This window comes from Anomaloglossus baeobatrachus, chromosome 8 (assembly GCF_048569485.1).
Source record: "Anomaloglossus baeobatrachus isolate aAnoBae1 chromosome 8, aAnoBae1.hap1, whole genome shotgun sequence".
Classification (NCBI taxonomy): Eukaryota; Metazoa; Chordata; class Amphibia; order Anura; family Aromobatidae; genus Anomaloglossus; species Anomaloglossus baeobatrachus.
In genome coordinates, this window is record NC_134360.1 from 10,831,926 (window position 1) to 10,847,239 (window position 15,314).

The 15,314-nt window shown below is 48.0% G+C and overlaps 1 protein-coding gene across 1 annotated transcript in view; it reads left to right on the plus strand.

The window, feature by feature from the left end:
- Positions 1-15,314, plus strand: part of CACNA1D (calcium voltage-gated channel subunit alpha1 D) — a 390,642-nt gene that overhangs the window by 255,626 nt on the left and 119,702 nt on the right. The window contains exons 20-21 of the mRNA XM_075321032.1: positions 246-375; positions 6,500-6,559. Of these exons, the coding sequence (XP_075177147.1) occupies positions 246-375; positions 6,500-6,559 (190 nt within the window). The remainder of the gene's footprint in view (positions 1-245; positions 376-6,499; positions 6,560-15,314) is intronic.

Here is a 15,314-nt window from a genome sequence, read left to right on the forward strand (position 1 = left end):
CCCAAGCCACTATTTCCAGCCATATGTGCATCATCCGTAATGGCGTATATAATGACAATTGTATCAGTAGCGTTAATGTAACGGAGTTCCGCGTAACATCCAGAATCCGCTGGAATTGTCGTGCAGAGATTAAAATGTTTGTTTAAAACAAGTGTAAACTCCCCTCCGATGGGCAGCTGATGCGCTGCTGCTGCTGCACACCTCTTTCCCGTCCTCGGTTGATGCGCTGTCGTGTCTCCTCGCAGGATTCGGGTCGGCTGTCACAAGCTGATTAACCATCACATCTTCACCAACCTGATCCTGGTGTTCATCATGCTGAGCAGCGCGTCCCTGGCCGCCGAGGATCCGATCCGCAGCACCTCCTTCCGGAACATAGTGAGTATGATCTGTCCGGTACCCGGCCTCCACATTATCTGCAGAAGTAGCAACAAAAAAAGGGAAAGTTGGTGTAAAACGTCCCATACACCCTAATAATACTCATGTGGTCGACCGCCATCCGACCGTCATGTACATGTACTCACGCTGATCAAAGTGTGAGTGTTTCCAATGGGTACAGAGGAATAAACCAGGGCTGGGCGCATTGTACAGGGAGATAAACCAGGGCTGGGCGCATTGTACAGGGAGATAAACCAGTGCTGGGCGCAGCGTACAGAGAATAAACCAGTGCTGAGCGCAGCGTACAGAGGAATAAACCAGAGCTGGGCGCAGCGTACAGAGAATAAACCAGGGCTGGGCGCAGCATACAGAGAATAAACCAGTGCTGGGCGCAGCATACAGAGAATAAACCAGTGCTGGGCACAGTGTACAAAGGAATAAACCAGAGCTGGGCGCAGCGTACAGAGAATAAACCAGTGCTGGGCGCAGCGTACAGAGAATAAACCAGTGCTGGGTGCAGCGTACAGAGAATAAACCAGTGCTGGGCGCAGCGTACAGAGGAATAAACCAGTGCTGGGCGCAGCGTACAGAGAATAAACCAGTGCTGGGCGCAGCGTACAGAGAATAAACCAGTGCTGGGTGCAGCGTACAGAGCATAAACCAGTGCTGGGCGCAGCGTACAGTGGAATAAACCAGGGCTGGGCGCAGCATACAGAGAATAAACCAGTGCTGGGCGCAGCATACAGAGAATAAACCAGTGCTGGGTGCAGCGTACAGAGAATAAACCAGTGCTGGGCGCAGCGTACAGAGGAATAAACCAGGGCTGGGCGCAGCATACAGGGAGATAAACCAGTGCTGAGCGCAGCGTACAGGGAGATAAACCAGTGCTGAGCGCAGCGTACAGAGAATAAACCAGTGCTGGGCGCAGCGTACAGAGGAATAAACCAGTGCTGAGTGCAGCGTACAGAGAAATGAACCAGTGCTGAGTGCAGCGTACAGGGAAATAAACCAGTGCTGGGCGCAGCGTACAGAGGAATAAACCAGTGCTGAGTGCAGCGTACAGAGGAATAAACCAGTGCTGGGCGCAGCGTACAGAGGAATAAACCAGTGCTGAGTGCAGCGTACAGAGGAATAAACCAGTGCTGGGCGCAGCGTACAGAGGAATAAACCAGTGCTGAGCGCAGCGTACAGAGGAATAAACCAGTGCTGAGTGCAGCGTACAGGGAAATAAACCAGTGCTGGGCGCAGCGTACAGAGGAATAAACCAGTGCTGAGCGCAGCGTACAGAGGAATAAACCAGTGCTGAGCGCAGCATACAGAGGAATAAACCAGTGCTGAGCGCAGCATACAGAGGAATAAACCAGTGCTGAGCGCAGCATACAGAGGAATAAACCAGTGCTGAGCGCAGCATACAGGGAAATAAACCAGTGCTGAGCGCAGCATACAGAGGAATAAACCAGTGCTGAGCGCAGCATACAGAGGAATAAACCAGTGCTGAGCGCAGCATACAGGGAAATAAACCAGTGCTGAGCGCAGCATACAGAGGAATAAACCAGTGCTGAGCGCAGCATACAGAGGAATAAACCAGTGCTGAGCACAGTGTACAGGGAAATAAACCAGTGCTGAGCGCAGCATACAGAGGAATAAACCAGTGCTGAGCGCAGCGTACAGGGAGATAAACCAGTGCTGGGCGCAGCGTACAGGGAGATAAACCAGTGCTGGGCGCAGTGTACAGAGGAATAAACCAGTGCTGGGCGCAGCGTACAGAGAATAAACCAGTGCTGAGCGCAGCATACAGAGGAATAAACCAGTGCTGAGCGCAGCGTACAGGGAGATAAACCAGTGCTGGGCGCAGCATACAGAGGAATAAACCAGTGCTGAGCGCAGCGTACAGGGAGATAAACCAGTGCTGGGCGCAGCATACAGAGGAATAAACCAGTGCTGAGCGCAGCGTACAGGGAGATAAACCAGTGCTGAGCGCAGCGTACAGGGAGATAAACCAGTGCTGGGCGCAGCGTACAGGGAGATAAACCAGTGCTGGGCGCAGTGTACAGAGGAATAAACCAGTGCTGGGCGCAGCGTACAGAGAATAAACCAGTGCTGTGCGCAGCTGACCACGGCTTGTGTCCTGCAGGAATAATGGATGATGTGCGGCAGACTCTCCCTTTGAGTATAGGGACCTTAAGCTTCTGTTCACACTGAGGTTTTTGGAATGGATCTGCCCCAAAATCCTTTTTAAATGTTTTTTTTTCAAAAACTGTTTGAGATTTATGTCACACAGAGATGTAGAGAGACAAAGTAAAGAGTAAGTGTCACAATTTGCTGATCGTCCTAACCTTTTGCAGAGTTCCTTGCTGCAGCCGTTGTCGCTCTGTTGTACATGTGCGGGCTCCGTGTGTGCCGCTCGGCCCCGGCGCGGTGCCATGTGTCATTACCACTTCATTTAGCTGGCACACGGCGCCGGCCCCTGCTGCTCAGCCGAGCGCTCGGGATTCGGATTTGATTTTTGTCAGAAATAGCCGACCTTTGTTAGGATCCTGGGGACTGAGCCGCAGCAATGATCGGAGCAGCCGGGACTGAGGATGCGCACAGAGATTGCCTCTTATTATATTTTGCAGTTAATGGGCGTTTTCTGTGATTTTGGAATAGTTGGTCAGTTGGGAATGTTATAAAGTAATGAAATCCAACATTATTTACCTCCTATAATCCTCCGCTGCTCACCTGCTCCCTGCCAATCCTGTGGTGTTATGTCTATTTTTCATGTGACCACTGCAGCCAATCACTAGCTTTAGAGATGACATTTGCATGTGTGCCTCATGATCTCACATGCCAGTGATCGGCTGCAGCGGTCACGAGATGTCTTAACTATAGGAACAGCAGGGAGCACCGCGGCAGCCGTACAGATCAGTAACGGTTATTTCTTTATTCTATGACATTCCCTACTCCGTTACATTCACATTCTTTTTTTTTTGCATATGTTTTGGATGGAAAGTTAAAATTTTAGGTATTATTTTTTTATGTGTCAAATCCATTACGATTTTGGCTCCGTTTTTAAGTTTTTCACTCACAAATTTGGTGCCAAGTCCATCAAGAAAAACATAATGAAAGGACTGAAAAATTAACGTAAAAAGAATCCAATTGATGAATCTAATGTATTCTGAAATCCAAATGTTAAATTACAGTGTGGTGAGACAGCGACACCTACTGTCTATGGGAAGAATGACACCTACAGGCTATAGGAAGAATGACACCTTCTGTCTATAGGAAGATTGACACCTACAGTCTATAGGAAGATTGACACCTACAGGCTATAGGAAGAAAGACACCTACAGGCTATAGGAAGAATGACACCTTCTGTCTATAGGAAGATTGACACCTACAGTCTATAGGAAGAGTGACACCTACAGGCTATAGGAAGAAAGACACCTACAGTCTATAGGAAGATTGACACCTACAGTCTATAGGAAGATTGACACCTACAGTCTATGGGAAGAATGACACCTACAGTCTATAGGAAGATTGACACCTACAGTCTATGGGAAGAATGACACCTACAGTCTATGGGAAGAATGACACCTACAGTCTATAGGAAGATTGACACCTACAGTCTATAGGAAGATTGACACCTACAGTCTATAGGAAGATTGACACCTACAGTCTATGGGAAGATTGACACCTACAGTCTATAGGAAGATTGACACCTACAGTCTATGGGAAGAATGACACCTACAGTCTATAGGAAGATTGACACCTACAGGCTATGGGAAGAATGACACCTACAGGCTATAGGAAGAATGACACCTACAGTCTATGGGAAAATTGACACCTACAGTCTATAGGAAGAATCACACCTACAGTCTATGGGAAAATTGACACCTACAGTCTATGGGAAGAATGACACCTACAGTCTATAGGAAGATTGACACCTACAGTCTATAGGAAGAATGACACCTACAGTCTATGGGAAGAATGACACCTACAGTCTATAGGAAGAATGACACCTACAGGCTATGGGAAGAATGACACCTACAGTCTATAGGAAGAATGACACCTACAGTCTATGGGAAGAATGACACCTACAGTCTATAGGAAGAATGACACCTACAGGCTATGGGAAGAATGACACCTACAGGCTATGGGAAGAATGACACCTACAGTCTATATGAAGAATGACACCTACAGGCTATAGGAAGAATGACACCTACAGTCTATGGGAAGAATGACACCTACAGTCTATAGGAAGAATGACACCTACAGTCTATGGGAAGAATGACACCTACAGTCTATAGGAAGAATGACACCTACAGGCTATGGGAAGAATGACACCTACAGTCTATAGGAAGAATGACACCTACAGGCTATAGGAAGAATGACACCTACAGTCTATGGGAAGAATGACACCTACAGTCTATAGGAAGAATGACACCTACAGTCTATAGGAAGATTGACACCTACAGGCTATAGGAAGAATGACACCTACAGTCTATGGGAAAATTGACACCTACAGTCTATAGGAAGAATCACACCTACAGTCTATGGGAAAATTGACACCTACAGTCTATGGGAAGAATGACACCTACAGTCTATGGGAAGAATGACACCTACAATCTATGGGAAGAATGACACCTACAGTCTATGGGAAGAATGACACCTACAGTCTATGGGAAGAATGACACCTACAGGCTATAGGAAGAATGACACCTACAGTCTATGGGAAGAATGACACCTACAGTCTATAGGAAGAATGACACCTACAGGCTATGGGAAGAATGACACCTACAGGCTATGGGAAGAATGACACCTACAGTCTATAGGAAGAATGACACCTGCAGTCTATAGGAAGAATGACACCTACAGTCTATGGGAAGAATGACACCTACAGTCTATAGGAAGAATGACACCTACAGTCTATGGGAAGAATGACACCTACAGTCTATGGGAAGAATGACACCTACAGTCTATGGGAAGAATGACACCTACAGTCTATGGGAAGAATGACACCTACAGTCTATAGGAAGAATGACACCTACAGGCTATGGGAAGAATGACACCTACAGGCTATAGGAAGAATGACACCTACAGTCTATGGGAAGAATGACACCTACAGGCTATGGGAAGAATGACATCTACAGGCTATGGGAAGAATGACATCTACAGTCTATAGGAAGAATGACACCTACAGTCTATGGGAAGAATGACACCTACAGTCTATAGGAAGAATGACACCTACAGGCTATGGGAAGAATGACACCTACAGGCTATGGGAAGAATGACATCTACAGGCTATGGGAAGAATGACATCTACAGTCTATAGGAAGAATGACACCTACAGTCTATAGGAAGAATGACACCTACAGTCTATAGGAAGAATGACACCTACAGTCTATGGGAAGAATGACACATTCAGATTGCACAAGAGAAGGCTAAATCCCATCAATATTTGTTGTGACCGCTCTTTCCCTCGAAGGCTCTAAGCAGCAATCTGTTGGTAAAAATGTTCTGCAAACACAACTTTTTTTTGTCTGTTTTTAAATAACTGATTTCAGACGGATCCATTTTTGTCAGCATTACAATCTATGGAAAACTGATCCGTTAACTGCCATCCGTTTTCTTTCATTTGTAAAGGATCCATTTTCCATAGATCCACAGTATTAAACAAGAACAGATCCAGCTGATCCGTTATTTGAAAATGCGCAAAAAAGTTGTGTTTGCAAAACAAATCTGTTACAATGGAACATGTATGAACAGAGCCTAAAAGCAGCATTGATTCTCCTAGATACAGTCAGGCATGTTGTAGGATTATACTCAGGTGTACGAGTATCTAATTACACCAAACAGATCAGAGGGATCATTGTCATCATATATACAGTAGGTTGAAACCAAGTCAGTTAACTGAAACAGAAACTGCTGTGTAGGAGGCTTAAAAGTGGGTCAGGAACAGCCAAACTCTGCCAGAACGGTGTGGTTTTGGAAGATGGTTTCATACATAGATAGATAATTGTGGGTGACCCCCAATACTCACTATAAGGGGGTGTTCCCGAGCCCCTGTTCTTTCTATAGGCAGCGTCCCGCACCCGTCCTCCGTCATTTTGCCGCCTTCTCACTGTCCTCTTGTACCTTGCAGATTCTTGGTTACTTTGACTATGCTTTCACAGGGATCTTTACCGTTGAAATCTTCCTAAAGGTAAATGCATGCTGACGTTGTGCTGCCGGATGTGATGGTCGTATAACCTGTGACTCTTCTGTGCCCCCAGGTTCTAGGATATGCAGATTATGTCTTCACTAGTATGTTTACTTTTGAAATCGTATTGAAGGTAACCTGGTTTGTGTGAAGCCCGTGTAGAAATCAGCAGCACAGTGCGATTCTTGGCCAGTCAAGATTTCTCCTGTCGCCTGTATGGCAGATAAGGCCTCATTGAGACGCTAGTGATAGTCTCATCTGCAAAAATCAGAGCGCTTGGGATCAGATTTTCACCAGTGTTTGCTCCATTGGTCCCTTGATACCATCAGTGCCTCTATCGCTCTGCAGAACAGCAAATCTGCAAAAAACTAACTTATTTTAATCAGTGCTTCAGATCACATTTTCACTAGTGTTTGCTCTATTTCACCCCTTTTACCATCAGTGCCTCTATTGCACTGCAGAAAAGCAAATCTTGACAGTGTGCAACATGCACACTGTCAGGATTCCCATCTGTTGCCTGCTCATGCTGTAGTTGCATGACCTAATCCGGGTAATTGCATACTTGCAGTCATATGCCAACTATCATGCGATGACCTCTTTAGCTGGCAACAGAGCTGAATCCTGACAAATAACCACATTTTGCACACTGTCAGGATTTGCTTTTCTGCAGTGCGATAGAGGCACAGCACAAAACTCTATTAAGATGCCACTTTTTAGATAATTGTATTCATACAGAGGTACAAGTCCTCAGTAGAGGTCCACCGGGCTGTTTTCTAGCTCCTTACAGTCTGGAGGTTATATGTCGTCTGCAGGACCCCTCTGTGCAGTGCGGCTCCAGTGGAAAATACCCGGTTATCAGGGTGCTTTTGCAAGTCAAAGCTGCAGCAAAAATGTTCCACTTTAAAGCGGCGCTCTTAGCGGTTTCCATACTTATTGCATATGTGTCGCTATGTCCGAGTGGCGCAGCATTGAAGTCCACCAGTTCTGATAATGAAATATTGACCAAGAATATCGTCCTGCTGCTGATTTATATCTGGGTTTCTGTGTGAGTTTCGTCTGAATGGAGTGCGTTGCGTCTGCACATAAAACCCGAGAGCCGTCCGTTGTTTGACCATGATGTGATATTTTGGAGTGATGCGTTCCTGGCTGCATCTAACGACAGCGCAACGTTCCCACCGAATCTGCAGCATGGACGAAACGCAAGCTTAAAGCATGCACTACACGTATCAGGATATCGGGGATGCACAGGGCTTTGTTAGGTCTGTTTGTGTTATCTATGTGATCCATGGATTCTCTCGTCCTCTACTTGTTTGTTGTTGATACTTTGTCTCGAGATGAAGTGTTCATTATTCATTTATCACATGTATATTCCTGCTCTAGACCACCTTAAAGTTGGGGTCCCCCTCTTTTTGTGGGATGTTCTGATCATATAATGTGTACAGGGGCCTCCCAGCTCTCCCCTGTCTGATGAGGTTGAGGGACAGAAGGATTGGATGGTTGAAATTCACCCATTCCGAAACTTTACATCTGCAGTCAGATAAGACACTGCCAGGTTATTCTGGCAGAGGCTTTCTCTGGAGCTGCAGATTGCACAGGAGAATGTGTTCATTTAATGCAAGCCATTACTTACGGGACGTTCAGATGGAAGAGTAGTCAGGAAAGCTGGGGTCTGGCAACAGGAGGACACGTATGGACACAGAAAGAATTCAGGCATAGTCAGGTCACGATCCGGGATCAGTATTCCAGGAAGACAATAGTAACTTCAGGGAGAAAACTGAGACATGGTCAGATAACGGTCCGGGGTCAAAAGCCAGGCGGTCACGACAGGAACAGGGAGCGGGCAAAGAGAAGTCAAGCAACAGTCCGGGGTCAGTAAACAAAGATCAGAACAAAGCAAAGATACAGGTTAACAGCACAACTACCAAACCAGAATGTACGACTGGCAAAGGTTCTGGAAGAGCATGCTCAATAAAGAAACAAGGCAATTACCAGAAAGATGAAACACCTGAGCACACACCTCCCAGAACCAGAAAGTAATCATGCACAGTCAATCATCCTGCCAGCTCAGCAGTCCAGAAAACACAGCAGAGCATCTCCAGTGCAAGATGCTCTGCACAGAGGAATCATGACTGTTCCTGCATACAGCGATCTGACATTTAGAGCTTTTTTTTGGAATCTGTGTCCTGTCCTGAGTCAGTGAGGCTGTCCTCTTGAATACTAGTGAGGTTCTTTCATCCGACAGCTAACCCTCCCATACGCACTTTTCGGAATGCTCCTGTGTTCCATGTGAGAGAGTCGCTGCCAGACATCTCTGGAGGTCGCCTATCTCAGTGAGAGCAAAAAGACCAGCAGTCCAAAAGTGGATGTGCCGAATCCTTGACTCCCCCACAATTCATTTGTAAAGGGCCCCTATTAATTTTAGCCTGTTGTCCGGACCCATCAATGTTGCTTGGGTGGTGTTATTGTATGGTGAGCTTCAGGCTCAGGAGAGGCTGCCGGCTGTGTCAGGCGCAGGGGAGGCTGCCGGCTGTGTCAGGCTCAGGAGAGGCTGCCGGCTGTGTCAGGCTCAGGAGAGGCTTCAGGTTGTGTCAGGCTCAGGAGAGGCTTCAGGTTGTCAGGCTCAGGAGAGGCTGCCGGCTGTGTCAGGCTCAGGAGAGGCTGCCGGCTGTGTCAGGCTCAGGAGAGGCTGCCGGCTGTGTCAGGCTCAGGAGAGGCTGCCGGCTGTGTCAGGCTCAGGGGAGGCTGCCGGCTGTGTCAGGCTCAGGGGAGGCTGCCGGCTGTGTCAGGCTCAGGGGAGGCTGCCGGCTGTGTCAGGCTCAGGGGAGGCTGCCGGCTGTGTCAGGCTCAGGGGAGGCTGCCGGCTGTGTCAGGCTCAGGGGAGGCTGCCGGCTGTGTCAGGCTCAGGGGAGGCTGCCGGCTGTGTCAGGCTCAGGGGAGGCTGCCGGCTGTGTCAGGCTCAGGGGAGGCTGCCGGCTGTGTCAGGCTCAGGGGAGGCTGCCGGCTGTGTCAGGCTCAGGGGAGGCTGCCGGCTGTGTCAGGCTCAGGGGAGGCTGCCGGCTGTGTCAGGCTCAGGGGAGGCTGCCGGCTGTGTCAGGCTCAGGGGAGGCTGCCGGCTGTGTCAGGCTCAGGGGAGGCTGCCGGCTGTGTCAGGCTCAGGGGAGGCTGCCGGCTGTGTCAGGCTCAGGGGAGGCTGCCGGCTGTGTCAGGCTCAGGGGAGGCTGCCGGCTGTGTCAGGCTCAGGGGAGGCTGCCGGCTGTGTCAGGCGCAGGGGAGGCTGCCGGCTGTGTCAGGCTCAGGGGAGGCTGCCGGCTGTGTCAGGATCAGGGGAGGCTGCCGGCTGTGTCAGGCTCAGGGGAGGCTGCCGGCTGTGTCAGGCTCAGGGGAGGCTGCCGGCTGTGTCAGGCTCAGGGGAGGCTGCCGGCTGTGTCAGGCTCAGGGGAGGCTGCCGGCTGTGTCAGGCTCAGGGGAGGCTGCCGGCTGTGTCAGGCTCAGGGGAGGCTGCCGGCTGTGTCAGGCTCAGGGGAGGCTGCCGGCTGTGTCAGGTTCAGGGGAGGCTGCCGGCTGTGTTAGGCTCAGTGGAGGCTGCCGGCTGTGTCAGGCTCAGGGGAGGCTGCCGGCTGTGTCAGGCTCAGGGGAGGCTGCCGGCTGTGTCAGGCTCAGGGGAGGCTGCCGGCTGTGTCAGGCTCAGGGGAGGCTGCCGGCTGTGTCAGGTTCAGGGGAGGCTGCCGGCTGTGTTAGGCTCAGTGGAGGCTGCCGGCTGTGTCAGGCTCAGGGGAGGCTGCCGGCTTTGTCAGGCTCAGGGGAGGCTGCCGGCTGTGTCAGGCTCAGGGGAGGCTGCCGGCTGTGTCAGGCTCAGGGGAGGCTGCCGGCTGTGTCAGGCTCAGGGGAGGCTGCCGGCTGTGTCAGGCGCAGGGGAGGCTGCCGGCTGTGTCAGGCGCAGGGGAGGCTGCCGGCTGTGTCAGGCTCAGGGGAGGCTGCCGGCTGTGTCAGGCTCAGGGGAGGCTGCCGGCTGTGTCAGGCTCAGGGGAGGCTGCCGGCTGTGTCAGGGGAGGCTACCGGCTGTGTCAGGCTCAGTGGAGGCTGCCGGCTGTGTCAGGCTCAGGGGAGGCTGCCGGCTGTGTCAGGCTCAGTGGAGGCTGCCGGCTCTGTCAGGCTCAGGGGAGGCTGCCGGCTGTGTCAGGCTCAGGGGAGGCTGCCGGCTGTGTCAGGCTCAGGGGAGGCTGCCGGCTGTGTCAGGCTCAGGGGACGCTGCCGGCTGTGTCAGGCGCAGTTGCATGCGTGTCACATGCTGTATGTAAACTCCAGCCCACCACAAGGAAGAATCCGATTGCATGTGATCTTAGTGTCAATGTGTCTCTGACTTCTTTGACAAGTATCTCCATCCTGTGGTCCTGTCCAGATGTCTGTAGGTTTGTGATATTAAAGGGATTTTCCAGGACTACAAAATGAATGGCCTGTTCTTTGGCCATGCCCTCGCCAATCGGATTGACGTAGATCTGTAATTGATGGCCCATCCTAAAGGTGTGATCAGTTCTGTAGTCAGTGGTCAGTAACGTGGTCATTGCTATTATTATACATTATATAAAATAACTGTAGCAGGAGACGTGTGTGCTGCGGGTTCGGTGGGAGCGGGCAGCATGCACGGAGCAGCTGGTGGCAGTGGCGACCTGTGCACACGTGTTGCTCACATGATTTCCTTCCAGCTTGATCGCATGAGCCGCACTGCGTGTGACACTGTGTGAGCGCTATCTGGAGTGCTGAAACAATGCTCTTACACTTGCTTGAGTGCGTTATGTTTTTGCTCATGGTTTTCTGGAAATATAAGTGAAATATATTGCAACCAATCAGTTATAGAGAATCTGTCAGCAGGTTTTTTTTTTTTTTTTTTTCTGTCTTTTTTTTTTTTTTTTTTGTTGCCTCATCAGACAGCTGCACGATAACGACAAATAGACCCTGAATCCGGCAATGTATCTCTGGGTGCAGCAGTTGTGACACAATCAGAGTTTTTTGACTTAGCAATGCAGCAGAGATCAGAAAACTCTGTACATACAATGTCTATATACAGTGAGCTGCTGATCACAGGAGGGGTGTGGTCAGACTAGCTAATGTAGTCCGGACAATGATCATCCCAGATGATGAAACCTTCACAATAAGTAAAAAACATCACACAGAGTACATCACTGAACTCAGTGTCTCAGCCTCTATCTCCTGCTGTCTTCAGATTACATAGCAAAAACCTGCCGACAGATTCCCTTTAATCACATTTATCTCGCAGTCTTTCTTGGGAAAATGCAAACTTCTGTGTAATTTGTTGTTGCAGGAACCTGTACAGCTTCTTATCAATAAAACCTAATATATAGTTCATAATATAATATAACATGTGATGTCATAGAAATAAAAGCTAAAACCATAATGATTCTGGGCATAGTCTGTATTTTTCTACAATGTAATTGGAAAAAATGACTAAAAATTAATTAACCTGTTCACTAAATTACAGAATATAAAGAATTTTTATTTTTACATCTTAGTGGTTCCCGGTAATCAATACCACTGCACTAAGTTTCAGTCTTCAGCCTGCTTTCCTTTTCAGACCTTGTGATATGCTGTATACTGCCTGATCCAAGTATCAGATGTCTCTTGTGGGAGTGTCTCAGTATAATATAGACCGGAATTCTTTTGTAGGAGTGTCTCTTCCTGTAATATAGACTGGGTTTTTCTTGTGGGAGTGTCTCTTGCTGTAATATAGACTGGGTTTTTCTTGTGGGAGTGTCTCTTCCTGTAATATAGACTGGGTTTTTCTTGTGGGAGTGTCTCTTCCTGTAATATAAGCTGGGTTTCTCAATTGGAAGTGTCTCTCCATGTAATATAGGTTGGGTTTCTCTTGTGGGCGTCTCACCCTGTAATATAAGCTGGGTTTCTCTTGTGGGAGTGTCTCTCCGGGTAATATAGGCAGGGTTTCTCTTGTAGAAATGTCTCACCCTGTAATATAGGCTGGGTTTCTCCTGTGGGAGTGTTTCTCCATGTAATATTGGCTGAGTTTCTCTTGTGGGAGTGTCTCTCCGTGTAATATAGGCTGGGTTTCTCTTGCGGGAGTGTCTCTTCGTGTAATAGAGGCTGGGTTTCTCTTGTGGGAATGTCTCTCCGTGTAATAGATGAGAAAACCGCGGAGACACCATCACGTGTTTCTCAACGCTGCCTATGCCAATGAGAAACACGTGATGGTGTCTCCGCGGCTTTCTCATTTGCATACTTCCCAGGGGGCTTTGCTCTAGAATCACTGCGTTGAGAAACACGTGATGGTGTCTCCGCAGTGGATATGTTGATCTCCCTAAGGTCAACAATGCTTGCTTAAGTTCTCCGTGTAATAGAGGCTGGGTTTCTCTTGTGGGAATGTCTCTCCGTGTAATATAGGCTGGGTTTCTCTTGTGAGAGTGTCGCCTTTTGTATTATATGTTGGGTTTCTCTTGTGGGAGTCAAACCAAAAAGTAAACCCTAGCACTCAAATGAAGGATAGCAGGGATAAATTGGAAATTTTGAAAAAAAAACTGTATTATCAATTTTTGATATTCTGCAAAAAGTGCACAGAAATGAAAAAGCAAAATACCCATATCCTCTCTTGTGGGAGTGTCTCTCCCTCTAATATAGGCTGGGTTTCTCTTGTGCGAGTGTCTCTCCCTCTAAAATAGGCTGGGTTTCTCTTGTGGGAGTATCTGTCCCTGTAATATTGGCTGGGTTTCTCTTGTTGGTGTGTCTCTCCGTGTAATATAGGCTGGGTTTCTCTTGTTGGTGTGTCTCTCCGTGTAATATAGGCTGGGTTTCTCTTGTGGGAGTGTCTCTTCATGTAATATAGGCTGGGTTTCTTTTGTGGGAGTGTCTCTTCTTGTAATATAGGCTGGGTTTCTCTTGTGGGAGTATCTGTCCCTGTAATATTGGCTGAGTTTCTCTTGTTGGTGTGTCTCTCAGTGTAATATAGGCTGGGTTTCTCTTGTGGGAGTGTCTCTTCATGTAATATAGGCTGGGTTTCTCTTGTGGGAGTGTCTCTTCTTGTAATATAGGCTGGGTTTCTCTTGTGGGAGTATCTGTCCCTGTAATATTGGCTGGGTTTCTCTTGTTGGTGTGTCTCTCCGTGTAATATAGGCTGGGTTTCTCTTGTGGGAGTGTCTCTTCATGTAATATAGGCTGGGTTTCTCTTGTGGGAGTGTCTCTTCTTGTAATATAGGCTGGGTTTCTCTTGTGGGAGTCTCTCCCTGTAATATAGGCTGGGTTTCTCTTGTGGGAGTGTCTCTTCCTGTAATATAGGCTGGGTTTCTCTTGTGGGAGTCTCTCCCTGTAATATAGGCTGGGTTTCTCTTGTGGGAGTGTCTCTTCCTGTAATATAGGCTGGGTTTTTCTTTGTGGTAGTGTTTCTCCATGTATAACAGGCTGGGTATGAGCGGCATGTGTGTCCAGGCTGCTGCTGTCTTTAAGCACGGCTTAATACTGCACTTTCCATTTCTTGTGCTTTTTTGTTGTTTATAGCTTGTTTTCACTGTGCTCCGCAAAACTTTAAATACCTTCTTCCCTCTCCACTGCAGCCAGATCCAGATTTCAGATTTTTCTCTTATAGGAGCGCCTCTCCCTGTAATATAGGATGGATGTAACCTCTGTCTTTAATGATGTTCTATTATGAGCACAATTCTAATAATGTTTTTATTGAGTATAAGAGAGAACCTGAGGAAGCTCAGGCAAACACGGGGAAAACATACAAACTTTATGAAGATGCTTGGTGGGATTTGAACCAAGGACCCCAGCGCTGCAACGCAACAGTGCTAACCACTGAGCCTCCGTGCCGTCCAGTTTCCTAGTTATCTGAAGCTTGTTTGCTCTGCCCTTAATAAAGCTTTAGAAACTTTCTTCTCTTTCCACTGCAGATCTGTGTACAGCTCCCAGCAGCCCGATCCAAGATTCAGGTTTTTCTCTTGCAGGACTTTCCCTCACTGTAATATAGGCTGGATGTGAGTTCTCTAGGGTTCCAGGCTGCTGCCGTCTATAATTGATGAGCACAGCTCTAAAATTGTGCTCCTTCTTTCTTAGTACTGTTTCCTTGTCTATAGCCACTTTTCTCTGCCCTCCAAAAAATGTTAGATACTTTCTTCCCTCTCCACTGTAGACTTTTGTACACCCCCCTCCCTGTCTCCCAGGAGGAGCAGTGCAGAGCGAACTGTCACAACTACGGACAGAAAGTAGTAGAAAATATTCCATGAAGACGATTTAAAAAGTTGCTTAACTTTTTAACATTTTTTGAACATTTAGGAAGCTACATTCCCACCTTGTGTACAGCTGGACTTCGGCAGCACGTGCTTTTTTTGTCAGTTTTTACCCTGTGCAGTGATGGAGTCTGACATTATTATATGTATACTGTGTGTGACGGCACTATTTGTATACTGCGTGTGACGTCACTATATGTATACTGTGTGACGTCACTATATGTATACTGTGTGTGACGGCACTATTTGTATACTGCGTGTGACGTCACTATATGTATACTGTGTGTGACGTCACTATATGTATACTGTGTGTGACGGCACTATTTGTATACTGCGTGTGACGTCACTATTTGTATACGGCGTGTGACGTCACTATATGTATACTGTGTGACGTCACTATATGTATACTGTGTGTGACGGCACTATTTGTATACTGCGTGTGATGTCACTATTTGTATACGGCGTGTGACGTCACTATATGTATACTGTGTGTGACGGCACTATATGTATAC